We start from the raw sequence: 27,848 nt of genomic DNA on the forward strand, positions 1-27,848 counted from the left end.
TGAGGTGCTCAGGGTCTGAGCCCAACACCATTTTTTGTGTGTGTGTGTTTGCTTCTCTAGCATCTCAGACATAGAAACTGCCCTGGCAACATCCCTGCAAAAATGAAGACCTTATAGCTGTAAGATGGATGTGGTGGCCAGCTTGATGATTTCACCCCTCCCCAAGCCAATATTTTGGCTGAAATCCTTACCCTATGCCAGGCATGTCCAACAGGTAGATTGTGATCTACCAGTAGATCACTGGACGTCTGTGGTAGATCACTGGTAGATCAGTGGCTCCCCACAAAGAAGCTAAAAAACTTTGGCTCCCCTAAAAAAAGCTCAACATCTTTGCCTGCATCCCTAAAATGACCTGAACCACCAAAAACAGGGCTTTCCTTCCTAAAAAAAAAGCTCAATGTCGCTTTCCTCTTCCCTAAAGCAGCTCAGCAACTTTTACGTGAACCCCCAAAAGGGGGTAGATCACTGCCAGTTTTTAACTCTGTGAGTAGATCGTAGTCTCTTGGAAGCTGGCCACCCCTGCCCTGTGCTATGTCTCTTTATCTCTCCTTATAAGATGCAGTTTCTGATGCTCATTGAAAGTGGCCTGCCTAACATCTTTTTAGGGAATCTTCCAGGAGCTGCTATCAGTCAGTTTTATTGTGTAGCTAATGATAATACGTTAGTAAAATCACAATTGGGGTGGGGGCAACCTTTTTTCTCTGCCAAGGGCTGCATTTCCTTAGGGATAGCCTGTCAGGGGCCACATACTGGCAGAGGGTGGAGCTGAAGCCAGCAACCAAAAATGGACATATCCAAGCAAACTGCCTGGGAGATAAATTACTTCTCCCAGTGGTCTGAATCAGTCGCTTGCAGAGGGCTTGTCTACTCTCCTTCCATTTCCCTGCCTCTCCCTTGGGACTCCTCCAGCTACATGAAATTCAGCTGAGAGTCACATAGGACTCTCTTGGCAGTGGAGTCTGCTCCATTTGGGCACATGAGGCACTGCCCCCCCAACCCCAGCCTGCCCTCATCCAGCCCTCACCTGTCTGCCTTCTTCCTGACAACCAATCCAGAAAGTTGCCCAACTCCTCAGTGTTGCACCTTGTCGAACTCAGCAGGGAGGAGAGGAGGAGGATGGGGACGAAAGTAAAATTTGTTGGCTCCGCCTGCATTTGGCTCTGGTGTCACCTTACTGTTGGGCTCCCTGCCTTCCACCCCACCAATCCCAGTGGGTACCAGCCACCCCTACAAGTTGCCTGTCCCTGCAAGAGAGGATGATGGACTGCAGAGCAGAAGGGATGCCTCCCAAAAAGCACATCCAAGGAGAGGTCAGTCTGGCCTCCTCCACTGGTCCAGAGAAGGAGCAGATGCAGGGAGGGTCTGACCTCCCTTAACTTTTCTGCCAGTTGTTCTGGGACTACAGAACAGAGCCATCCATCACCCAGAGGACGAAGGGTTTGGGAGGGGAGGGTTTGGCGTTTGTATTGTTGCAACCTGTAAAGCTACCTTGGGCACCCGTTGATTAGAGGCGAGAGTCTAAATCTTCAAAATGAATAACAACAAAAAAGTGATTTTTAAAATGCATGTTGCAATCTGTAACAGGGCAGCAAGCTTTCCCGTTACTACACTAACAACAGCGATGTGGTGACTCTGCTCCTTTTTTACGGTACGTTTTGTACCAGCTGTTCTTCTAATGTTTTATAAGTGAGATCAGTAAAATAATTCCATGAATATAAAATGGCTGGACTGATGGATTATTTATTTAGGAAATATATTAATCGCTTGCTCAAAACACAACACACACAGACATCTCCAAGCTGTGTACATTTTCAGTTATATAGAGAACAAATGTGTGTGTGTGTGTGTGTGTGTGTGTGTGTGTGTGTGTAAATCCACCCTCACACCCCTCTGTTATTAAAACATTTAAAATAAATGTACTTAAATCATGTGTCTACAAATACGCTTGATGAAACAAACAAGTTTTCAGCAGGCGTCTAAAACAGTATATTCAAGGTGCCTGCCCTTTGTGGGAGTTGGAGAGGGGGTCTTCAAGGCTTTATTTATGCCAGCATTCACAGATGTAGGCTATGTACACAACAACATTTATTCTGACTCCCATGAGCTGCCCACAACTGGCGTTTACATTGGCCAGTATTCAAGTGTGTGTATGTGTGTGTGTGTGCTTTAAATTTATGGTGTGCATGCAGCCAGTATTTCACAAGTATTTTCTCCGAAAAATATGTTACTTCGTGACACTGCCAAGGTCTACATCCTTTCAGAAATTATTGATTGATTTTTAAACAGCAGCACAACTTGTGATACATCGATGTACACGAACACACCAAATCCCGGGAACTGTAGAGACCTGCAATTCCCAGCACCCTTAAAACTGCAGTTCCCACAATTCCTTTTGGCGGGTGAGAGGGAGGGCCGGCCTTTTCAATGCATGGCATGTAGGCAGCCAGAGATGGTTGCAAACAATGCCCTATTTACAAGCCTCTCTGTGTATGTTTTTGTACCTTTCCTCTGCATGAGAAATCCAGGGGAATGTTTTGCCCTTTCGTTGGCAGGGCCCACGTTCTGGCGAAACACAAATATCGCACCTTTTGAAAAAAAAGGAAAAGAAAATTAATGAGAGGCTTCCTCCAGTTTCCTCGGCTTTGGCTTTTGGCAAGTCAGCCGGTCCCTCTGGGATGCCTGCCTCTGCCCATTTCAACACCCTCAGCCCAGGCCCCTTCCAGCGCAAAGGCGATTTAGAGCCTTCACCCCGCCCTGCCTGCAGCTGTCCACAATCGCTAAACTAAGCCACTGTCTGCTGGCGAGGGTGGAGTATCCGTCCGGGCCGGCCTGCCTGCAGCTCCTCAAGATGTCTGGCTATGTAAGTACCAACTGCAGTTGACAGATAAGCCAAATGGCCTCTGCTGTTTCTCCAGCCATTTCTGTTGGTGTGCATTGTGGTGTGTCACAGAGCACTGCCGCTTCTAAAGCGTCTCTCTGTCATCTCTCGGCCGAGTTAAATATAGCCTTCTGTGGGTGCCCTCAGGGATTATGCTGCTCAAGGTTGGATTTCAACTCCTAGCAAAGCGTCCAGACAGGCCTCTGGACATTCAAAGTGATTGCTGTTTTTGCTGTTAAATGATAAGTTTCTAGTTCATAGGACTGTGGCAAAACACACACACAAAGGCGGTGCTGTGTCTTAAATGACAGGGCTTTTCGATTTGACACATGGAATCAAATTGGGGTGGTTTTTTTTTATTATTGCTTCATGTTGTGAAATGGTTTAGTATGTGAGTGTTATTGTAATGATGCATTGTTCTGAATTTTAGCGGTTCTGTCGTGAGCTGGTTTGAGCATGTTTTTATACGGAAAAGCAGCATAAAAATGTCAATCATGACATCAGGCCGTGGTGCGTGGCACTGGACACCCATGACAACACCTGTAATTCTGAGCCCCAGTTCAGACTCTGTATTTAAGATAGACTTAGTATGTTTTAGGAACTCAGTTAGCATTTTAAGCCTGCCTGCCTGCACCTAGCTGCTATCTCTGGTATTCTTCAAAACATATACTGAGTGAGAAAAAAGTTATTTTTACATTTTGCAACTGTTTGTATGTGATTGTTATTTTAAGGGGGAGAAAAGGAGGTAATACCAGGAAAATCCAGTCTGCCTTAAAGCGACCTGGATTACTAAAACTAAAAGGCTAAAAGTAGCCTATCTGTATGGGGAAGTTTTTAATGTTTTATGTTTTATGGCGTTTTTATATTTTTCTGGAAGTTGCCCAGAGTAGCTGGGGCAAAAAAGTCAGATGGGTGGCATATAAATATTACTATTATTATTATTATTATTATTATTATTATTATTATTATTATTATTATTATTAATTTATTTATTTATTTAGATTCATAATAATAATGATGATGATGATGATAATGATAATAATGATAACAACAACAACAACAACATATTACTTATACCCCGCCCATTTGGCTGGGTTTGCCCAGCCACTCTGGGCAGCTCCCAACAGATTAAAAACAGAATAAAACATCAAACATTAAAAACTCCCCTAAACAGGGAAGCAAAGGGATGGGACTCTGTTGAACACACTAACATGAGGGAGGAAGGATAATATCTAATAAAGATATCCTCTCCTAGCATCTAATCATATCCCAGCACAAAGCTTTCTTCAGCGTTTGCCCTCCTGCCACAGTCCTTTTTTATTTACAAAGTAATAATCATAAATAAATAAAAATAAAAATGTGCACCCCACCACCGAGACCATTCCGCTGTAACTATCCAACCTCCCAAAATTTCAACATCTCTTGCGATGGTTTGACCCCATTCCATTTGAACAGTATAAATTCTACAAACACCTTCCATATCTCCTCAAAATCATTTCTCCTGCATATTCCCTGCCTTACCTTAATAGCACATGTTAATTTATCATTAATAGCTGTATCCCACACTTCTTCATACCATTCTTCCAATTTATATTCTGCTTGCCCCTTCCTCTTCCTGGCTATAATAATTCGTGCAGCTGTCAATAAATTTGTGAGCAAGCCCTTCATAGCCTGTGAACCTTCCACCCCACCGTAAATTGATAATAATGCTACCTCTGGACTTTTGGTCAGCTTTAACCCAGTGATTTCTGTTATCTCCTTAAACACCCTTTACCCCAAAAATTGTACATATTTACACCACATGAGAACATAATTCCCGGTTTTCTGGCATCCTCGGTTTCCTGCCACAGTCCTGCCTGCATTGTCACCTTGCTGATTTACACTCCTTTATCACATCAGCTCCCTCCTGGCACTCGCTTCTCTGATTCTCTCTCGACAGATAGAGCCGAAGCCTGGAGACCTGATAGAGATTTCCCGTGTGGGCTACCAGCACTGGGCCATCTACGTGGGTTCCGGCTACGTGATCCACCTGGCTCCCTCAGGTAAGGTCCTCAGGCTTGTATCGGGTGCACGGCCAAGTCAGGCAGGGTCTACGGTTGCCGGCATTGCCAACTGATCCTGTGCCTCTATGCTGGGCATTGCCAAGATGGATATTATTGGCCACCTTTTCACAACGCAGAAAGCTGTGGGGCTTTTCACGAGTGCTGGATTAGGGCCCTGGGTCCGGAGGAGGCTGCTTCTAGAGAGGTGTGCATCTTGGCAGTTTCCCCTGGATCACACCTTGCCACGCAATCGGGCCCAGACTCGCACCCACCCACCCTCTCCCCTCCATCCAGGGAAACAGGGGGCATAAACAGAGCCGTAGCTAGGTGATCTTGCACCCTGGCAGAACCATCCAGATTGCGCCCCCTACCCACGGACAAATTAGCTCTTCTTTCCGCCTCTCCTCCAACCCCCCCTCCACCCATTCAATTCACCCTCTATTTAAAACCATTTCTTATGAGGCAATAATTAATATTTATATTTTAGACATATTTTTTAGCTGATTTTGCACCCCACCCCATCGCCTGTGCCCCTGGCATGGGCCCACCTCACCACCCCCTAGCTACGGCCCTGGGCATGAACAGAGTTCAAGGACACATTTAAGCTCAGAGAAAACACCCAAGGAGCGGGTGAAGCAAGAAGAGTTTGGATTTGATATCCCGCTTTACCACCACCCTAAAGGTCACCCAGCAGCTGCATGTGGAGGAGCGGGGAAGCGAACCTGGTTCACCAGATTATGAGTCCACCGCTCTTAAGAGAGCCAGTGTGGTGTAGTGGTTAAGAGCGGTAGGCTCATAATCTGGGGAACCGGGTTCGCGTCTCTGCTCTTCCACATGCAGCTGCTGGGTGACCTTGGGCTAGTCACACTTCTTTGAAGTCTCTCAGCCCCACTCACCTCACAGAGTGTTTGTTGTGGGGGAGGAAGGGAAAGGAGAATGTTAACTGCTTTGAGACTCCTTTGGGTAGTGATAAAGTGGGATATCAAATCCAAACTCTCCTTCTTCTTAACCACTACAACACACTCTATCTCCACTCTAGTCCTACCTTAAAAGGGCTGCATCCTTCAGACTTTTTTGTTTGGGATGATGAGGGTGAAGGGGGACGGCTATCGGTCTTTTTATTTTTATCTTTTTGCTGAGAAACCAGAACTATAGGATCACATTTGGCACAGCTAGTCTTCTAGTTCTGGTTTTGTGTATTAAAAAGCTCATCCTGTATAACTACATGGGTGATTTTGAAAAATGAAGGTGGGCGAACAAAGTCAGGGAGCACAAGGACTGTCAATTCTGAAGAAGAGTGGACTTGAATTATCAATGGGCAGGATCCTTTCTTTAAATGATTCCTATTGTAAAAGATATTGGATATCACAATGGATTATGTTATTACAGGCTGGTGAAACTCAGATCTGGGGGGAGCAGGGCAAATGTGGCCCTCCAGTCCTCTTTACCTGGCCCTTAGCAGCCTCACCAGCCTTGCTCCACACCCTCCTGTCTGGAATGTGTCCTTGAACTCTGATCATGCCTCGTGCTTGTCTGAATGGAGGCTAGAGAGGAGTACAAAAACAGGCCTACTGCATTATTGATATTCCCTTTGTGTCTTCCAAGATGACTTATACCAGGCCAGCACCTCCAGCCTGATGTCTGCCCTGTCCGAAAAAGCCGTGGTGAAGAAGGAACTCCTGTGGAGCGTCGTCGGGGCCGACGTCTGCCGCATCAACAACAAATACGATCAGAAATACGAGCCGCTCCCGGCGAACAAAATCGTGCAGGAGGCGGAGGCGCTCCTGGGCAAAGAAATCCGCTACAGCTTGGCCAGCGAGAACTGCGAACATTTTGTCACCAGGCTGCGCTACGGCACGGCTATGAGCGACCAGGTGCGTATCGATGGGCCACAGCCGTGGCTGCAGTGTGCCAGATTAGCACAAGTCTCACTGCTTCGAAAGGGCAGAGCAATTTTGTGGCCTTCAGGAAAAAACGCTAATCTTATCAGCCCCTTTCTCCCAATGTATTGCTGTAAAAACTCTTCCTGGAGCAGCTGTAGTGAGAATGATGTTGCATGTTCCCCAATTGCCGAGCAGCTTAGGGACTCCAGAGTTTCCTGTGCATATGCAGAGTTCAGTTCTCTTGGAATGAAGGTCACTGCAGACTGGTGCATCTAGGATACCTTATAGGATTTTATTTACATACACATACAGTGGTACCTCGGGTTAAGTACTTAATTCGTTCCGGAGGTCCGTTCTTAACCTGTTACTGTTCTTAACCTGAAGAACCACTTTAGTTAATGGGGCCTCCTGCTGCCGCCGGGCCGCCGGAGCACAATTTCTGTTCTCATCCTGAAGAGCTAATATTTCTGGGTTAGTGGAGTCTGTAACCTGAAGTGTATGTAACCTGAGGTACCACTGTACATATATATAACAGTGTTATTTTTCTAGAAAAAGAGGTGCCGGAACTCACCATGAACGCCTTCCCTTGTTCTCTTAGAATGGCAATGGCGCCCACCTGAGAGGTGCTGCAACAGAGTTCTGGTGCATTCCATCTGAATATAAAGCCACATACACACAGCAAAATGAAACTCTGAAGCATCTCGATCTTGCTGAACTGTATCTTAACACGCTCATCAACCTAAGCAGACCCTCCAAGTGTCCCTATTTTCCAGTGACAGTCCTGGATTTACAGAAGCCGTCCCAGTTTCTGATTTGATCCTGGAATGTCCCTCTTTTCCCTAGGACGTCCTTGTTTGCATCGGAGGGTGTGGAGTTATGCAACCCCCGAGCCAAGGAGATAAGTAACTATTCAACCTTTAGCAGACATCTGAAGGCAGTCCTGTATAGGGAAGTTTTTAAATGTTTAATTTTTATTATGTTATATATATAACATAATATAAAATGGTGGAAGCTGTCCAGAGTGGCTGGGGGAACCCAGTCAGATGGATGCCGTATAAATAAAATTATTATTATTATTATTATTATTATTATTATTACTTACGACGGCCCTATTTCACTGGAGAAATGTTGGCAGGTAGCCCAGCAACATCCTAGAGGCCTATACAGCTTAACAGTTTCTCCTTCTGTGTTGTTTGCAGGTGAGAGACACCTTGGTTGCTGGCACAGTAGGGCTCTTCGGCGTAGGCCTTGTGGCCATTGCGGCGACAGTGGTCAGCAGTTTATTCCTGCCCAGAAAGCACAGAGAGGAATAAATGGCTGCGCACTCCTCCACCGATCCCCGTGGCGGGGAATGCTCTCCTGTTAGAAGCTTAGCCTCTTTCCTAGTCTGTTTCATATTCTGAAATCAGTGCAGTTCAGGAGACGACGCTTTCGTTTTTAAACGCAAGATTCTGCTCAGTGAAGGTTAAACATGTTGACTTTGTGCTGTTATACTGGGGATGTTTTCAAGGGCGTCTTATAGAAACCTCACGGTTTCAGTGCCAAGGGGTTTTTGGGGGGTGGGGGGTGGAGTGAGAGGTTGGGGGTGTCCTGACGCCACATGCCAGTGTCTTCCTCACTGCTGTCACCCACTCTTGCTGTGGGCCCAATCTGCATGGATTCCCAGAGGAAGAGCACATATCATGTGGGGAGTGTGGGAAGTGTTCCCTGAAGGAGTAGAGATGCTTAACTCTGTATGTAATATTATCCCAGAAATCAAGTGTGAACGTTTATAAGGACCTGAACCATAGGGTTGTAGCCAATGGTAGCCCTACTCAGAGCTGGCCCATTTAAGTTAATAGGCATGCCTAAGCAAGCTTAAGGGACGCTAGTGGCGCTGTGGTCTAAACCACCGAGCCTCTTGGGCTTGCTGATCAGAAGGTCAGCGGTTTGAATCCCTGCGACGGGGTGAGCTTCCGTTGCTCGGCCTGTAAAGCGAGATGAGCGCTGCAACCCCAGAGTTGTCTGCGACTGGACTTAACTGTCAGGGGTCCTTTACCTTTTTTTAAAGCAGGGTTAATCAATTTTAATGGGTTTACTCTGAGCAGAACTTAGCTGCGTACAAGCCACAGAAACCAGTTTGCGCATTCTGTTCCTCAGAGGAGGCTGGTATGCTACATTTGCACTCCTTGTTTCCTCACCACCTGAAGTGTTCTTGGTGGGCATGACTGACACGGCCTTCTCAGTGGTGGCACCTGAGCTGTGGGAATCCTCTGCTGCAGGAGATTTATCTAGCTCTCCTTTTTATGTCTTTTTGGACACTAGATAAAACAACTACTTTTTTCTTTTAAAGGATACCCCTTTTCTAGATAGCCACATTGAGAGACAAGCTTGCGACAGCCTGTTTTATGACTGCTGCTTGCTGTTTCTCTCCTAGAATTTTGTCTTAGGTACCTTTTGTCTGTTGACTTTTGTAAAAAAAATGCCCTGTGGCTTCTGTTTTTAGAATAGAAAGGTGGATTTTATTTTTTTAAAGTCTTAATAAATATGTAAATAATTATTTAAAAACATGTCTCCCTCTCTGGTCTTTAAGCAATTGTAAATGTGGATTAGAATTTCTCCTTTGCCTCCTTAATGTCTCCAGAGGAATGGGGGGCTAACTTATTTCTCTGTAACACCTCAAATAGGAGAGGCGATGCAGTCCCTGGACACAGTGATGAGCTGTCCTGGTCCAGGGCATCTATCTACCATCTCCATCTGGTATGCTGTCTGAGACCCTGCCTGCCTGCGCACTGTCTCGCCAAAGTGGTACATGCTCTGGTTATCTCCTGCTTGGACTACTGCAATGTGCTCTACGTGGTGCTACCTTTGAAGATGACTCAAACTACAACTAATCCAGAATGTGGCACCACATAAATAACAGCAGATCAATTTGAAAACAATATAATGTAGACACTTGTGGCAGAGACCAGTTTATCTAGCTAGGATAGCTTGCTGATGCAACATATCGTTTCCGGGTACAGGTAGGTAGCCGTGTTGGTCTGCCGTAGTCGAAACAAAATAAGAAAAATCCCAGTAGCACCTTGGAGACCAACTAAGTTTGCTATTGGTATGAGCTTTCGTGTGCATGCACACTTCTTCAGATACACACTTCAGATATTTGAAGAAGTGTGCATGCACACGAAAGCTCATACCAATAACAAACTTAGCTGGTCTCTAAGGTGCTACTGGAAGGAATTTTTTTATATTGTTTCCAGAAAGTGCAGGGGTGCCAACTTGAATAAAATATTTGGGGAGCGGGCCCAGGTAAGGGACCTCAGCCCTTTGGAGTTCGCTCCTATGGCTGTTGTATCTCAACAGGAACACTGTTCCACAGAACAGGGGCAGCCACACTGAAAGCCCTGCTCTGTGAAGTGGGCTTGTGATATCTTTGGAACTTGCAGAGGAAATTCTACAGGAACCTCCAGCCTTCCAGAAGTTGCTGAACCCCCACTCCTAGCAGCCCCATGGCTGGGATGGGAACTGTAGTTCAGCGACACCCGGAGGGCCAAAGGTTCCCTAGCCCCAATGTAAGGGCTAAGGCAGTCTCTCGAGTGACTTTGTCCCCATGGATGAAGGAACTGAGAAAAAGCGAGTAAATACTTTCCCGAGTTGGTGGGGCAAATGGTATCATACTCCCCCACTTCACATATTCCCCTCCCTCCCAACAGTATTTAATGGTTACTTGGTAACAGATGAGGTAGCGCTTTCCCTGTGATGTCACTCCAAGCATCAGGTAGAAAATGGGTGGTTAAATTCATTTGCCACAGGGAAAAATTGACAGCCCACTGCAGGTACACGAGGGTTTGTACGTGGTTGGAAGGGGGGGTTTCTGCCTCTAGTTTTCTCTACTTTATCTGCGGTGGTTGCTGGGGTGTATTGAATTTGTACCTACCTCAAGCCCAACACTCACAGGAGGCGGCCCTGACGTGTAAGTAAGAAAAGAGATCTTCCATCAGGGAAGTTAAGGGTATAGGCTTGGTCCGCAGACACTGAGCTCGGAATTCCGGAGTTCAGGAATGAGGCAAGATGTTCAGGACTGAGGGAAGAAGTCCCAGTGGTTTCTGTGCCCGCGGCCTCATTTCTAAGACGAGGTGCGATGGGCTCTCCTGTTTTGCGGGACTGTGGAGATCCCAAATGAGTGTTCTCCTCCTCTTGAGTTCTCTCCCCATTGCAGCCTCCTCCAGCCTCTAGGATTCTATGTTTCTGTTTTGGACTACAATTCCCATTAGCCTCACCAGCAGAGGGCAAATGGGGTTGCAGTAAAAAAACACATCTGGTTGGCGAGGACTGATATAGTCATCTATATACAGGACATTTGTTGACTTAGACAGGCCCCTGCTCCCAAGGGGTTTACAATCTAAATTTTAGCCGAAGTTAAATAACAGAAGTGGCAGGGATGGGGAGGGAGGCAAAGACAGGCAGAGGGGGGCGGGCGATTAATGCATATTAATTTTGGTTGATTAATCATCTGTCTTTTAAAGTGATTAAATGGAAATGAATTTGCAAATGAGAAAACGCACCTTGGGGTGCTGGAGAAATCTTGTTGAATAAACAAGCCGTATCACTCATTGTCATAAGGAAAGGCCACCAGTATTTATTCGTTACATGTCCTATTATAGCAACAGGCCAGACCCAAAATAGCTTTTCTGAAACAGACACGGCTGCCCTTGACTTTCAGCTGCACTGATTAAAATTGGTATTAGTCGTAGTTGGAATGGCATTTAGGCAGCACCGTCTGAACATTACAAGTCACCCTGACGATGGTCTTGCAAAGTAGGCCATGATTGTTACCCACTGCTCCCTCATGTTGCAGCTGAGGCTGAGAGAATAATGGCTTCACTAAGGCCTCTTAGTGATTTCATGGATGAGGTAAGAGGATGGTCTTAGTCACTGCATGCACCAGCTGGTGTGTGTGTATACACAGAAACCAAAATATATTGGTATTTTCAGCCTTTTGTCCCTGTTTGGTATGACCATGGGTCCTGTGGGGAAGGCAGAGAGCTATGTGTGTGTAGAAAGGAACTGACATCTATTTTGCTGAACTATTGTCGATTCCCACCTAGAGGTTTTGAGTTAGTTAGTTAGTTAGTTAATTAATTAATTATAATAATATTTATTACTTATACCCCGCCCATCTGGCTGGGCTTCCCCAGCCGCTCTGGGCAGCTTCCAACACAATATTAAAAACACAATAAAACATCAAACATTAAAATTTTCCCTAGACAGGGCTGCCTTCAGATGTCTTCTAAAATTCAGATAGCTATTTTTCTCCTTGACATCTGATGGGAGGGCGTTCCATAGGACGGGCGCCGCTACCGAGAAGGCCCTCTGCCTGGTTCCTCGTAACCTCACTTCTTGCCGTGAGGGAACTGCCAGAAGGCCCTTGGAGCTGCACCTCAATGTTAAGGGAAGACTTTATGCTGGATGATGCCCACGATTCAAGAAACCACAATAATCATAGATATTATTATTATTATTATTATTATTAAGATTTATATACCGCCCTTCATCGAAAGATCTTAGGGTGATTCGCTAGATAAAAACACAAGATAAAAGCACAAATAAATAGTTAAAACAGAAACAACAAAACAATAACTCAGTGCTCAAGGCAGCTTACAACATGACAAGATTTACATAATTACGAAAGTCATCAATAAATAAACCACATCAAAAAAATACACAACCAAATGGAAAACAATTTCCACATAAATCAAAATCTAAAACTAGGAATACAGCATTAATATCACAGTTTAAATGCCATAGGTAAAAAATAACAGCAATTTTTTAAAAAAACAAAAAACAGAGCCCTCTCTGCCCAGCAGCAGTTCTTATATGGCCTGTCAGACCCTGCCCTAGACCAGGTGGCGAGTGGCAAGACTGGGGCCCTCCTCTGATATGAAGCTTTTCTCACAGTTCCCCACCTGCTGTGTTTGCCTACAATAAATTTCCCCCCTTTTTTGCAAAGGGAAAATATTTGGGGGGAACTAGTAGGGTTGCTGTCACCATCTGCGCCACGAAATTCAAAGACGCCTGCTTCTTGGGAGAAAAGCAATGACAAACCTAGACAGCATCTTAAAAAGCAGAGACATCACCTTGCCAACAAAGGTCCGTATAGTTAAAGCCATGGTTTTCCCGGTAGTGATGTATGGAAGTGAGAGCTGGACCATAAAGAAGGCTGATCGCCGAAGAATTGATGCTTTTGAATTATGGTGCTGGAAAAGACTCTTGAGAGTCCCATGGACTGCAAGAAGATCAAACCTACCCATTCTTAAGGAAATCAGCCCTGAGTGCTCACTGGAAGGACAGATTGTGAAGCTGAGGCTCCAGTACTTTGGCCACCTCATGAGAAGAGAAGACTCCCTGGAAAAGACCCTGATGTTGGGAAAGATGGAGGGCACAAGGAGAAGGGGACAACGGAGGACGAGATGGTTGGACAGTGTTCTTGAAGCTACCAGCATGAGTTTGACCAAGCTACGGGAGGCAGTGGAAGACAGGAGTGCCTGGCGTCTTCTGGTCCATGGGGTCACGAAGAGTTGGACACGACTAAACGACTAAACAACAACAGAGTAGGGTTGCTGGAAACCACCGGAGGGGACAGAGCGCTTTTGTGCTCAGGTCTTGCTTGTGAACTTCCCAGAGGCATCTGGGTGGGCATTGTGAAAACAGGAAGGTGGGATGGATGGGCCTGTGGCCTGATCTAGGTCTTCCTGTGTCATCATGCTATGCTCATGGGATTATGGGAGCTGGAGTCCAGCTCTATCTGGAGGACCACAAGTTCCCCACCCATCCTCTAATAAGACGTAGAAAGTGAGCGTGCTTGGGCAATTCTCCCTTCCCCACTCTAGGCAATGGATCTCCTAGGTGTGTTCCCAGCTGCCAAGGCCTTCTTGGAATAAATCTTGCCTGACTGATGTGTCAGTATCCAGAGCAGCCTCAAGCAATCTGTGGCCAGCTCACACCCAGCCCAACAACTGGATGTTGTGTCTTGATTCTCATTTTCTTTGCAGTGCCAGACAGGAAGCCACCCCTCTGAAAAATACAGGCTGTTACACAGGCCTGATTGGCTTGGTGGGTTACCCAGAATTGATCTAGGCACAATCCCAGGCTCTTGGATCAATGTTTAGAACAGGTGTTGGGGACTACAACTCCCATCATCCCCAGCTAGCAGGATCAGTGGTTAGGGATGATGGGAACTGTAGTCCAAAAAGAGCTGAAGATCCAAGTTTAGGAAACTCTGCTTTAGAGGATGTTATATTTGTGCTCTGAGCCTCACTCTCTCTCCTTCCTTCTCTCACCCACCTCATTTCAGACAATCTATGGCTGCTTCTTGTTTTTATAAGTACTTGTATGCCAAATGGGCTGGGGTAGAGGGAGAGTATAGGCAGAGTTCAGCCAGGATCAGATTCTTTCAGGAACTTGAGGCAGATCTTTCAGGACCCTGGACAGGGAGCAAATTTGATCCCACTTGAGTGGGATGTGTGGGAGAACTTTAACCCCCCCAGATATTCATCAGTCCCAGTCAGGATGACCAATGGTCCCAGGGATCATAGAATCATAGAACTGTAGAGTTGAAGGGACCACTAGGGTCATCTAGTCCAACCCCCAGCAATGCAGGAATCTTTTGCCCAGCATGGATCTCCAACCCATGACTCTAAGACTAAGAGTCTCATGCTCTACCAACTGAGCTATATGAGTTGCTGTCCAGCAGCCTCTGCAAGGCCCAAACTTTCCCATCCCTGAACCAGAGTTCATGTTCTCAAGCCCTTCTCTGCATGCTGGGTGGGGCCTCTCCTCCTTGTTGAGGTGAGTAGAGTAAGGGGCAGCTGTCTATCCTGGAACCTGGCACTCCGTTATGCTCTCTGCTGCCTCACACTGGGCAGGCTGCCTCTGTTAGTGAGCAGGTGCTGATGCAATGCAAGGCCCTCACGGAAGAGAAGTGGGAGCCCCTTTTCCAGCCCAGGTCTTGAAGGATGCAGTCTCTGAGGATCCAGGCTGAGCAGCAGGGCATCAGAAGTAGGGGTCCCTGGTTTTGGACTACAATTCTCATCATCCCTGACCACTGGGCCCTGCTAGCTAAGGATGATGGGAGTTGTAGTCCAAAACCAGCTGGAGATCCAAGAATGTGCTGGATTATGCCCATTTAGTCCAGCATCCTGTCCTCATGGTGACCACCCAGAGGCTTCTGGGAAACCAGAATCTGAGCACAACAGCACTCCCTGCTGCCTGTGAGTCCCAGAAACTGGCATACTGCCTTCTATCGGACAAGGCAAAGCATAAGGAGGCTAAAGCATGAGGTTGAATCCTGACAAGACAGAAGTACGGTTCTTAGGGGACAGGGGGCAGGCTGGTGTGGAGGACTCTCTGGTCCTGAATGGGGTAACTGTGCCCCTGAAGGAGCAGGTGTGCAGCCTGGGAGTCATTTTGGACTCACAGCTGCCCATGGAGGCGCAGGTCAGTTCTGTATCCAGGGCAGCTGTCTACCAGCTCCATCTGCTACGCAGGCTGAGACCCTATCTGCCTGCAGACTGTCTCGCCAGAGTGGTGCATGCTCTAGTTATCTCCCGCTTGGACTACTGCAATGTGCTCTACGCGGGGCTACCTTTGAAGGTGACCCGGAAACTACAACTGGTGAGTGGGAGCAGCCGTCGAGACCACATAACACTGGTCTTGAAAGACCTACATTGGCTCCCAGTACGTTTCCGAGCACAATTCAAAGTGTTGGTGTTGACCTTTAAAGCCCTAAACGGCCTCGGCCCAGTATACCACCCCCATCGTTCTGCCTGTACGCCGAGGTCCAGTGCCGAGGGCCTTCTGGCGGTTCCCTCACTGCGAGAAGCAAAGCTACAGGGATTATTATTATTATATCCACGGTGGCTATTAACCACCAATAGCTGTATGCCAGGGTTCAAACCTGGGACACTCTGTATGCATTTATACGAAGCTTCACCTTCATTGGCTGGCCCTTGATTTATAGATATGAGAGAAGGAGGAACACCAGTTATCTGTGCTTTACCCAAATGCTTTCCTCCCTAGCTATGCCCATTGGAAGCCGACACTGAGAATAACACACCAAGCCTAGTGAAGATGAACGACGAGGAGCAAAACCACTCAGCCTTCTTCATCAGGGTGAAGAACCCAGCTGAGCGGGTAAGTTGCGACCCGTGCACCACTTGAATCACAGAGCTGGAAGGGACACCCAGGGTCATCTAGATCAACCGCCTGCAATGCAGGAGAGTTGCTTGCAGGCAGGGGAATTTGTGGTGATAGAGCAGGGTTCCTCTCTGTCGCTCCAGATGTTGGGATGAACTGATGCAGTGGAGGCTAGTGCCCAGTGGGAACGAGGCCAACACTAGGTGGAGCCAGAGCCAATGCTAGATGGAGCTGCACTGGTGGAGGAAGGGGGGGTGCGGTGGGTGTGGCCCGCCTGGAGTGTCATCCCTGGGGTGTGTGTATGTGAGATATTGCTGCCCCGCCCCCCGGGACGTTCGCCGTGGGCAGCCTCTGTGGAGCTGATTCCTTTTCTTCCCCGCTGAATTCTACAATGGCAACACTGAGACTCAACACTGAGGCCAACATCTGGGGTCGCACACTGGGCTGGTTGTAAGGAAAGAGGCATGCAGGTGGAGACTAGCTGAAGGCGGGCTGAACTTGGCAGAGCAACCTAATAAACCAGGGGTCAGCAACCTTTTTCAGCCGTGGGCCAGTCCACCGTCCATGTGGTGGGCCGGACTATATTTTGAAAAAAAATAATGAATGAATTCCTATGCCCCACAAATAACCCAGAGATGCATTTTAAATAAAAGGACACATTCTACTCATGTAAAAAGACACTGATTCCCGGACCGTCCGCAGGTCGGATTGAGAAGCCGATTGGGCCGGATCCGGCCCCCAGGCCTTAGTTTGCCTGCCCCTGTAATAAACCTAGAAGGCTGGAGTTAAAGGAGACAGGGGTCCACATCCCCACTAAACCAGGAAGTGCATTAGGCGACACTGAATCAGGAGTTCATTTATCAGTGTAGCCTAGTTCACAGATTTGTTGTGAAGCTGAGGCAGGTTGGGAGGCAGGGGGAGAGATATAGCCTTGTAGGCTACCTTGAGTTGTTTGGTGAAAGGGCAGACTATTAAAAGGAAAGGAAGATGATGAAGAAGAAATGTGTAATACATGCTCATCTTCCCATTTCTCTTCTTTTCCTGCTGAGCACAAAACTGCCAGCAGAGGGAGCTTCGTCATAACTGGGAGGGGGGGTGGGCGGAGAACCACCACCTCTGAAATATTCGTGCTATGGTATTTGTTGACTTAGAATCATAGAATCATAGAGTTGGAAGAGACCACAAGGGCCATCGAGTCCAACCCCCTGCCAAGCAGGAAACACCATCAGAGCACTCCTGACATATGGTTGTCAAGCCTCTGCTTAAAGACCTCCAAAGACGGAGACTCCACCACGGAGACTTTTGAGAGGGCCCTCCCCCCCTTACTTTTCATTGACGATTTTCTTGTGGAACAAAAAAGTACATACTGTATAGCGTCTCCACTTTCATTTCATAGAGTCTTTTTCACAGTTCGTTTACATGCAGTAAGAGACACTCTTGTCATAGACATTCTGTGGGAAAAGAGAGGAGACAGAGGTGGGGAGAGATAATGTTCTTTCGTTCTAGTGCAGGGTTTTTGTAGGGTGTGTGTGTGTGTGTGTGTGTGTGTGTGTTTTGCCATATTTCAAACAGTGAAAATCCAGACAAAAAAGGGTGGGTTGTTTACTTTTTTTACATTTTGCCCAAAGGAGTTTTTTTGGGGGAAAAAATGCATTTTTAAAAATGTTTTGGAGCTTCTTTAAAGTAAAATTGCTGGAAATGGCACTGCCGACAAGGGTTGCCATACATCCGGATTTTCCCAGAACTATTGCAGGCTGGTTGGCTGGTCTGTATGGGTCAGATTAGGCATATTCAGTACTTTTTTTCTGGGGGTACACATACCCTTAAAAATTTTGTGAATCTAAGTTTGGCCTCATTGAGGGGCAGTATTTCAATATGAGTAGGAAAATGAGAGTACATAACATTTTTTTTTTAAAGGAAAAAATACTGGATGTATTAATTCATATGCTGTGGTGGTGGTGGAATAGGTCAATTCTATTGTTGTGCTGTATATGTGATAAAGAGGGGACATGGGTGGCGCTGTGGGTTAAACCACAGAGCCCAGGGCTTGCCAATCAGAAGGTCGGTGGTTTGAATCCCCGCGACGGGATGAGCTCCCATTGCTCGGTCCCTGCTCCTGCCCACCTAGCAGTTCAAAAGCACAGCAAAGTGCAAGTAGATAAATAGGAAGGTAAACGGCGTTTCCGTGCGCTGCTCTGGTTCACCAGAAGTGGCTTAGTCATGCTGGCCACATGACCCGGAAGCTGTATGCCGGCTCCCTCAGCCAATAAAGCAAGATGAGCGCCTCAACCCCAGAGTCGTCCGCGACTGGACCTAATGGTCAGGGGTCCCTTTACCTTTATATGTGATAAAGGGGAGATATCGGGGTGAAGGAACCCCCCTCTGCTTGTCCCCGTGCTAGCTTAAGCTTATGTTTGCTGGTTAACTTTTCTAATAATAGGACATGGCGACAGATACAATCCGAAACACTCACCAGACTAGCGTAACCATTCCTCCAAAACAAACTGAAGAAATCTCCTGTCTCTTTAAGAGCAGCACAGCAGGGAGTAGTTTTGCCAGTGGCAGCTTCTCTGCTGCAGCCATGCAGTTAGCTGTGATAAGAAGGAAGTGGTGAAATTCCCCCCTACAGCACAGCTGTTTAAAAAGGCACAGGAGGTCTGGATCCAGCAACCCAGAAAAAGGATTTGCAAGGGTTTCGATTCCAAAATGAATGGCCCTCTGGGCAGGGAACTGAACATCCGGCAGCTCATGAGCAGAATTTGGCAGGCTGGGGTGGGTGGGTGGGCACAGAGCCAGATAAGAACATGGCAATGGCCAGCTGCCTAGAGGGTTCTCAGAAATTGTGCTTGTGGACGTATCTCCTTTCTACAGTTAGCTGGGCCGACTGCCTCAAGGGCGCCATCTAGGCTGCAGTCCCAGCCTGCCTGTGAATTTGGTCAGCTGACGTGAATGCCAATCCATTCCTGCTCGGCCCTCTAGGTGTCGCTGTTGACAACGTCAATTTAAAAACAACCAAAGGTCTTTCCAAAGATGGACACTAAAAAACTCTGCTCATCTTCAACACCCACAGAATTCCAGCCATAATCATGGAAAAGAAGGCTCACTTAGCGCAGAAAGACTTTCCATACCAGCATTCTGTAGACACATCAACCTAGCCCCCTGCTTGCACCGAAAAGTAATATTGTCTACTCATCCAAAGTTGGCACTTGTTCTACAGCTAAAGAAGCTCTCAGTCAGAGGGAAGGATTTTTTCATCACCTACCACAGTATCAAATAATATCAAATAATCCACAGTATCAAATAATAATCGTGTCCCAGATTCAACAGACTGGTCAGTACCAGAGGAAGCGGATTTGCTAAATAACTTTACTAAGCTAACAGACGAAAAACAAAGTATAATTCTTATCAAACTGAAGAATTTACACTCCAGGTTGCTACAAATAAAACAGTATGGAAAACAACATACCCTGCAAGTGTCTCAGCAAAAGTGGAACATCCTGTTTTTTATCGCAAGAGAACGGCAGCCATTTTGGTTGCCACGATCTCAGGCAATTTCACGGCACAAAATCCCCCCCAAAAGCGCTTTTTCAGGGTTGCAATCTTCTGAGGTGCCCCCAAATGCATATTTTGGGGTGCTGTGCCTTTAAAAAGCACTTTTGGGGGAGGGGAAACCACAGTGTTGTAAATCTCACACGGTGCTGTGAGATCACAGCAACCAAAATGGCCGCCATGCTCTTATGATAAAAAATGGGAAGATGGCGTCCGGGAAGATGATGCCCCAGATTTTGGCTTGGAGGATATGCAAATGCAGGCCACCCCCATCGTGGTATTGTGATGATTTAGAGCAGCAACTAAACTTTGTCTCCTGTTTTCCTTCTAGGATGAATTAAAACCTGGAGACCTCATTGAGATCTTCCGTTCTTCTTGTCAGCACTGGGCCCTCTATATTGGGGATCGGAAGGTTGTCCACTTGGCAACTGAATGTGGTGAGCTCAGCAAGACTCGTGGCCACTTATCCCGGTTCTGATGAACTATCCCTAGAGTCATGGTGGGGAGACTTTGGCGCTCAAGATGTGGTTGTACTCCAGTTCCCAACCACCCCTGGCTAGCGTGGGCAACTGTTAGGGGTGGTGGGAGTACAAGAGTCCAAATTTTCCCTTATCTGAAGCCTGGGAGAATTTCTCTTCCCAAACCATTGCAACGACTCCCTCTCTTACAATTGCACTGATGCTGTGCCTTTTAAGCAGATGATAAGCAGAGCAACAGTACCACCTACTGGCAGGAGTAGAAGTACCCAAACAATGCACTTCAGCACACTGCGGTACTCCTCAGTTAGCTCCAAGGGATTTAACACCAAGCTAGGAAGATGGGGATGAGTTGTTTACGGTTCAATAAGAGATGCAAAGTTTACTGGTGTCAACATGTGGTTGACAAGTGGGTGCCCTGGCCCAGTGGTGGAGCAAGCCGATCGGGCACCTGGGGTGGGGCAAGCCAGGGCAGGATGCTCCGTGGGGCATGGCTCGGGCGTGCTGCAGGCCCAGTGGTGAGTGCTGTCTGGCATTTTGTCACCCCCCTCAGTGGAGACACCTGGGACTGCCCCCACCACACATCCCTTCCCCTTGCCCTGGCTGCCAGTCGAAGCTGGGCCATGGGTCCATTTGGCCAAAGAGGGGGTGGGGAGTGAGAGGAGAAGAGAAGGAATGGGAGAGGGAGGGAGGGAGGAAAAGAAAAGAAAAGAAAGAAAGAAAGAAAGAAAGAAAGAAAGAAAGAAAGAAAGAAAGAAAGAAAGAAAGAGGTGAAGTAAATACTGCAAATTCATAGAGCCCCACAGGGCAGGTGTGGGGAGATTCAGGCTCTTGTGGTGGGGGGATACTAACTGGAGGCTCTTGTGGTGGGGGGATGCTAACTAGCATGAGGTATGCTAACTAGAGTCAAGGAAAAGATGGAGCTGGGGAGCAAGACAGAGCACAGGTGGGGACAAATATGCAATCATCACAAAGGGACTTAATGGAATATTGAATCCACTTCAAAATAATCTTACAATAGCTCTTATATTAGCTCCTCTCTTTTTCAGTCAGGGCTAAAAGACTTCTGATGCACCTGTCAACATTGCATCTCCATGGCTGCCTCCAATGGCTGCCTGGGCCTTGCGAAGCCTCTCTGCATCAATCCAGTTTTAACATATACCTGCAGCCTAGTAACTGGTGTTGCTCAGGAATTCTAAGAAACCTCAAAATAAATGCAGCTTCAAAAGGTTCAGTCCTGCACCTGCATTCAAAATGGCACCCAAATTGTATCCAAACACAGATGAAAAACGAGTCTTTGATCTTAACAACCACCATGCCAAATTTGGGTGGAATCTAGACACATGTTTAAAAAACACTGTGAAATGCTTCTTTAAAAAGCTTTTCAGAAAATATTGAATTTGCCATAAGTTCACCATCGCCATCTAGTGTCACATTTGTATAATGCACTTAAAAACACACTTAAAACGTTTCATTTGCAGCTGTACAGCTGTCTCCTTGGTTAAAGCCACTGCAGTTTTGAAAGGCGCAGTTTGCCATCTTGATTAAAATGGCACCCAATTGCTGCCAAGCGTAGATAAGAAACCTGCTCCTTGAGCTCAGGAACCGTAATGGCCAACTTGGTTACGGGATCTTAAGAGGGGTCTGAATGCCTAGAGAACAGATGGGGAGACAGGCAAGCTTGCCGAGAGATGGAGAGATGTGCTGTTTTCGTCCCGTTCTCACTCTGTCTCTCCCCACTCTTCCTTCTCCTCCCCAGGTGACCATCTTCCGGATGGAACTCCGAATGACTTGGCGGTCTTGCCCGACAGAGCTTACGTAAAGAAGGATTGGCTGGAAGACGTCGTGCGGAAGGACCGGTACCGGGTGAACAATAAACATGACGAGACGCAGCCTCCGCTCCCCCTGGCCAAGATACTCTGGCAAGCCGAGGAGCTGGTGGGCAAGGAGATGCCCTACACCTTCAACAGCCCCAACTGCGAGCATTTTGTTATGGAGCTACGATACGGAGCGGAAATGAATGAGCAGGTGCAGTGGGCAGGATGCCGTGTGCTTGTCAGCATACATGGGAGTTGTAGTCCAGCCACATCCATTGACTATTGGCATTGGCTACCCCTGGGGTGATAGGGACTCGGGTTAAACCACAGAGCCTAGGACTTGCCGATCAGAAGGTCGGCGGTTCGAATCCCTGCAACGGGGTGAGCTCCCGTTGCTCGGTCCCTGCTCCTGCCAACCTAGCAGTTCGAAAGCACGTCAAAGTGTAAGTAGATAAATAGGTACTGCTCTGGCGGGAAGGTAAATGACGTTTTCATGCGCTGCTCTGGTTCGCCAGAAGCGGCTTAGTCATGCTGGCCACATGACCAGCATGTACACCGGCTCCCTCGGCCAATAAAGCGAGATGAGCACCACAATCCCAGAGTCGGCCACAACTGGACCTAATGGTCAGGGGTCCCTTTACCTTTACCCCTGGGGTGAAGCACTGGGCATGGAACCAGAAACAGCAATCTTGGCCACAAAAGGAAATGCTACCTTTCTGTCTCATCTCTGGGAGATGGGCAAGCAGCAGCCTTTTAGCACCACCCAAAACCCCCACTTCAATCTTTCTTTAATTTTCTTTTTCTTTTCTTACCTGTAGGATGAAATTAAACCTGGCGACCTCATTGAGATCTTCCGCTCTTGTTATCAGCACTGGGCCATCTATGTTGGGGAAGGCAAAGTTGTTCACTTAGCTCCTGAATGTAAGTTTCCATGAAAACCCATCAGCCCAGGACAAAGCCCATGAAATACCTTGCTCCTACAATGTCTTGGAGTGGAATGAAGCCTGTTATACCTTCAGGGACAGACCGCACCCACTCAGGCCCCTCCCCTTCCTTGGGTTGCAGAAGGCCTTAAAGGGGCAACTTTGTGGCTTGGATCCTAACACTCCTTCTTAAGAATTTTTTCATGGCAAGAGCTGCTAGGATGGCTTATGGGCAGGGGCGAAACTAGGCTTTATTTCACTCAGGTCAAAAACCAAGTTTGGCACCCCCCCCATGCACATTTGCACACGCACGCGTGCACACAGACACACAGACACACACACACACACACACACACACACACACACACACAGAGGCTGGGAGTCTCAATGGCACCCCTCTGGAGGCTTCACCTGGGGCAAAACACCTGGCTAGCCCCTTGCCCCCCAGCTATGGCTCTTCTTGTGGGAGAGGTCTGAGCTGTTCAGGCTTTGTAACAGAATGACAGCAAGAACCATTTATAATAAGGTTACCAGATTTTTTCCAATGAATCTGGGGACACTTTTCAACTTCAATGCATTTTGAATGGGGACGGATTTGTAAATCTGGGGACTGTCCCCAGGAAACGGGGACATCTGGTAACCTTAATTTATAACACACACACACGCACACACTTTAGAGCATTTCCTGGTATTCTGTGCAGAACTCCAAGGATTGTACATGGCTTGTAGAAGGCGCAAGTGCCGCCTGCAACAAAGCGTTGCAGCATGGAAGTGCTTCTGTTCAGGGTTCCAGACAACCAGGCTCTTTCAAATACTCCATTCAATTTGAAAGGCCTTTGGTCTGATCGGAGGTTCTCGAAGAGCTGTTGCAGGAAACTTTCATGCCACCAGATGTTGCTGAACTCCCATCAACTCCCTTGGCCATGCTTGAGGGGGCCTCTGGGAGTTGTAGTTCTGCAACATCTGGAAGGCCAAAGGTTCCCCATGCCTGTTGCAGCGATGAGGAACTTGTGGTCCTTCCGATATTGCTGGACTACAGTTCCTGTCATCCTTGGCTATGCTGACTTAAGGGCCTGATGGGAGCTGGAGTCCAGCAACATCTGGAGAGACTTCATGTTTCCTTGTAGGAAGGCATTGTGGGAGCCAGAAGATGAAAACAAGTTTCCTTTAAATAGAGTGTTCCACAGATGGTCTAGTAATAAATAATAGTGGAAACAGCAGCAGCAGCAGCAACAACAACAACCATCTTAATGGCAGGAGGGTGATCAATGTGCTCTAAACTTTTGCTTCCCCAGATCTCCCTATTTTAATTTGTCCTTTCAGTTCTTCCTGCCCTGCTTGTAGATTCTGGAGTATCCCCACCTCTTCCTTCCTTCCCTCCACCAGGCGACCGCCTTGCAAACGGTGCTGCCAGCGTACTGGCGGTCTTGTCTGACAGAGCTTACGTGAAGAAGGACTGGCTTGATGTCGTGGTGAGGAAAGACCAGTTCCGAGTGAACAACAAGCACGACCTCACGATTCCTGTGCTGCCACTTGCCAAGATCCTCCAGCGGGCAGAGGAGCTGGTTGGGAGGGAGATGCCCTACAATCTGACGAGCCACAACTGTGAACACTTTGTGATGGACCTGCGATATGGAGTTGCAATGAGTGACCAGGTAAAACTGCAAAATGTAGAGCTGGAAGGGGCCCAGTCTAGTTCAGTGCCCCCTGCATTTCAGAAATCACAGCAAATTCCGAGGACGTCTGTTCCACTGCAGAACAGCTCTTACTCGCAGAAAGTGATTCCTCTCTCCAGATGTTGCTGGACTCCAGCTCCTCCAGTGTGGTGTAGTGGTTAAGAGCGGTAGTCTCCTAATCTGGGGAACCGGGTTCGCGTCTCCGCTCCTCCACATGCAGCTGCTGGGTGACCTTGGGCCAGTCACACTTCTGTGAAGTCTCTCAGCCCCACTCACCTCACAGAGTGTTTGTTGTGGGGGAGGAAGGGAAAGGAGAATGTTAGCCGCTTTGAGAGTCCTGAAGGGGAGTGAAAGGCGGGATATCAAATCCAAACTCTTCTTCTTCTTCTTCATTGGAATCTCCTTTCTTGAAGTGAGACAGCGTTAGTTCAGCCTCAGTGTTTCCCCTTTCTACAACATGGAAATAAGGCTGGAGTCTGATATTTTAATAATAATAATAATAACAACAACAACATTTTACTATTTATACCCTGCCCATTTGGCTGGGTTTCCCCAGCCACTCTGGGTGGCTTCCAACAGAATATTAAAATACAATAGTCTATTAAACATTAAAAGCTGCCTTCAGATGTCTTCTAAAAGTCTAATAGTTGTTGTTCTCTTTGATATCTGGTGGGAGGGCGTTCCACAGGGCAGGTGCCACTACCGAGAAGGCCCTCTGCCTGGTTCTTGGCTTCTCGCAGTGAGGGAACCACCAGAAGGCCCTCCGTGCTGGACCTCAGTGTCTGGGCAGAACAATGGGGGTGGAAACGTTCCTTCGGGTATACTGAAGAGAAAGAGGGAGGCTTCTTTCTTTCTGCTTTACATTTCTTTTGTTATGTTGTCATGTCTGGCTCAGACAGGTTTTGCAGGTTCCTGAAGCAAGGCCAAAAACCTGCAACACCTCTTTGACCAGAAAAGAGAGCAGAATGAGCACGTTCACTATGGCAGCAGTGATGTCCTTTTTTTGTAGCGCTTTCAACTCTCTGGAGCAAAAATCCCAATACACCTGCTGCTTCCCTCTTACCCCAAAGCCTACCCTATTAGAGCTAATGCATTGCAGCGAGTAAACTGTAAACCAGGAAGTCTCTGGTTCAAGTGTGGCCTCAAATTCACTTGAAGTGAGGCAGTATTCGTTCAGCCTCAGTGTTTTCCCCTTCTGCAAAGTAGGGATCACGATCCTGCCCTACTTTACAAGTATGGATCGGGGATAAAGTTGCATTTAAAGGTAAACACACTGAATCTGGGCTTTCCAAAACAATACACAAACCGAAACACAACTATCTTTCAAAATTCACAGTTCTCTGAATTTTGCAATGTTGTTCTCCAGGCAAGAAATGTGTAAGAAAAAATGCACATTTGGGGACAGCATAAATAGTAAAAAATATAACTTTTGGGGGAAAAGCATTACATTGGGGAAAACTGCATGACTAAAAAGTGCATATTTTGCAAAATTGCATACGAAAACATGTGTATGTATATATAGGAGACATTCATACTGAAATGCCGATGAATTTGCAAACTGAGATGGAAATGTGGAGGAAAAATGAGAAACAGAGAGAAAGTGAAACAGACAGATGGACCCACCTGCTCCACAGTTCCCAGCGATCCCTGCAAAGAGGAATTGATGGTTAAACTACTCTGGGAATTGTAGTTTTGTGATGGGAGTAGGGGACTCCTAAAAACTCTCAGCATGCTCAGGATTTTTTTGGGGGGTGTGTGTGAGCCACAACTGTTTAAAGTGGGTATAATACCTCTTTAAATGTAAGATGGGGTCAGATTCAGCCAGCCCTCCATACAAGTCTGTTTGTAACCATTTATTAGAAGAATGAATGAATGAATGAATTTTATTATTATGGTCACCAGTTCCGGGATTAGAAGAATGGATATGATGTGAAGACAGGGCTTCTCCACACTTCTGTTTGCCTACCCGCTCCCTGCCAAGAAAACCAGGGGTTTGGCATTTGTGATGATTTAGCACTAAAGAGCGGTTTATCCGAAAGAAAATGGTGGGGGCGAAGGTAAAGCCGCTCAGACACACGACAAGCGGAAGTGTGTGTCGGGCGTGTGACATCAGCATGCAACTTCTGTTAATTTCTCTCTGACTCATAGCTCACCCACCGTTTTCTCCCATTTTCTTCCAGGTCACCGAGGCCATTGCTGTGGGGACAATTGGCATGATGGGTGTGGCAGCCGCCATGATCCGATCTGCGGCGAAGAGGCGCAAGCACCGCTACGAATAGCTCGTGGGGAGGGGCCAGGGGCCTCCATGGCGGGATCATTACCAGCTCTGGGGGTGTTTTTTTGACTGCCCAGCGTCTTTTATTTGACAGATTGTTTTCAGACCACCAGACCAAAGATTAAATCAGATTTCGTGACAGAAGAAAACCATCCACCCACACCGTGCTTGGAGCCAATAAAACTCTCTTCAGGATATATGCTTGTGCGGTGTCTGTTTTGTTGACGACTCCGCTAAGCCCTACTTTGTCCGGTGTACGTTGCTAAGGCGACAAAGTGGTGATGGCACCGCCAGTCTCGAATGTGAATAGCTAAGCAACAGAAATGGTGGTACTAAGCCTCTTGTAATGGTTGCTTGGCAACAAAGAGGTGTGGGGGGGAAGGTTGGCCTTTTGCTGTGGTTGCCAGGCAACAGAGAGGGGGTGATGCTGCCCTGTGTGGTTGTTATTGGTCGGCACAAAGATGGCGGCAACAGAAGTCTCTTATGGTCTAGCTATGCAACAGTCGGGATGCTTTGCTAGGCCTCTTGCGATTGTTGCTAAGCAACATAGACCACTGGGACTACTGGATTCATTATGTTGGCTAGACCTTCTCCTGGAGCTACCTCCTACCATGCTGTGGCTGTAACTTAGTGGCAGAGCATGCAGGAGGTCCCAGGTCCAGTCTCCAACATCTCCATGTAGAGATGGGAACGTCCACTACCTAAAATCCTGGAGAGTCACTGCCAGCCAGTGCATGCATTACTGAGCTGGCCGGACCACTGGTCTAACTCAGTGCACAGCAGCTCATACCCTCCAACACCTTGAAGCCCAAATCGAGGATGCTACTTCCAGGACACCATCTTGCTATTCTTTGTCGCGAGAGCACGGCAGCCATTTTGGTTGCTGTGATCTTGCTTGTTTTTGCGCTGCAGTCCCCCCAACGCCAAAAAATGCGCATTTTGGGGCACTGCGCAAGGTCGTGCCCCCCAAAAAGCACTTTTCAGGGGGAAATTGCATTGAGAAATTGTGTCTGGCAATCGAGTGAGATCACAGCAACCAAAATGGCCGCCATTCTGTGGCAAAAAAAAAAAAAAGGGATGTTCTATTTTTCCCCCGGTACACTTGTGGGGTTTGGCAGCTTCCTATGTGGGCTGTGGTGGTGATGGGCAGAAGCACGA

General features: G+C 47.3%; 2 protein-coding genes across 2 annotated transcripts; both read left to right on the plus strand.

The window, feature by feature from the left end:
• The first annotated feature begins 2,610 nt into the window (after positions 1-2,610).
• LOC114586305 (phospholipase A and acyltransferase 3-like) lies at positions 2,611-9,331 on the plus strand. The gene is made up of 4 exons (XM_028709597.2): positions 2,611-2,860; positions 4,818-4,920; positions 6,526-6,794; positions 8,003-9,331. The coding sequence occupies exons 1-4, from the start codon at positions 2,849-2,851 to the stop codon at positions 8,114-8,116; spliced, it is 498 nt and encodes a 165-aa protein (XP_028565430.2). The 5' UTR covers positions 2,611-2,848; the 3' UTR covers positions 8,117-9,331.
• A 1,971-nt stretch (positions 9,332-11,302) lies between these two features.
• LOC114586304 (uncharacterized) lies at positions 11,303-26,887 on the plus strand. Its single transcript, XM_077919991.1, has 7 exons — positions 11,303-11,693; positions 15,858-15,971; positions 19,855-19,960; positions 21,759-22,027; positions 22,635-22,737; positions 24,126-24,394; positions 26,596-26,887. Exons 1-7 carry the CDS (start codon positions 11,655-11,657, stop codon positions 26,692-26,694), a joined length of 999 nt encoding a protein of 332 aa, XP_077776117.1. The 5' UTR covers positions 11,303-11,654; the 3' UTR covers positions 26,695-26,887.
• Positions 26,888-27,848: the final 961 nt, after the last annotated feature.

This window comes from Podarcis muralis, chromosome 16, assembly GCF_964188315.1.
Source record: "Podarcis muralis chromosome 16, rPodMur119.hap1.1, whole genome shotgun sequence".
NCBI classification, from domain to species: Eukaryota; Metazoa; Chordata; class Lepidosauria; order Squamata; family Lacertidae; genus Podarcis; species Podarcis muralis.

Excerpts from the sequence above, each read along its gene's own strand:
- LOC114586305 (XM_028709597.2), top strand. Across the intron at positions 4,921-6,525 it reads GATCCACCTGGCTCCCTCAG|ATGACTTATACCAGGCCAGC; the intron begins GTAAGGTCCTCA and ends GTGTCTTCCAAG. Across the intron at positions 6,795-8,002 it reads GCACGGCTATGAGCGACCAG|GTGAGAGACACCTTGGTTGC; the intron begins GTGCGTATCGAT and ends TGTTGTTTGCAG.
- LOC114586304 (XM_077919991.1), top strand. The coding sequence starts at position 11,655 with ATGGCTTCACTAAGGCCTCTTAGTGATTTCATGGATGAG. Across the intron at positions 19,961-21,758 it reads CCACTTGGCAACTGAATGTG|GTGACCATCTTCCGGATGGA; the intron begins GTGAGCTCAGCA and ends TCTCCTCCCCAG. Across the intron at positions 22,028-22,634 it reads GAGCGGAAATGAATGAGCAG|GATGAAATTAAACCTGGCGA; the intron begins GTGCAGTGGGCA and ends TCTTACCTGTAG.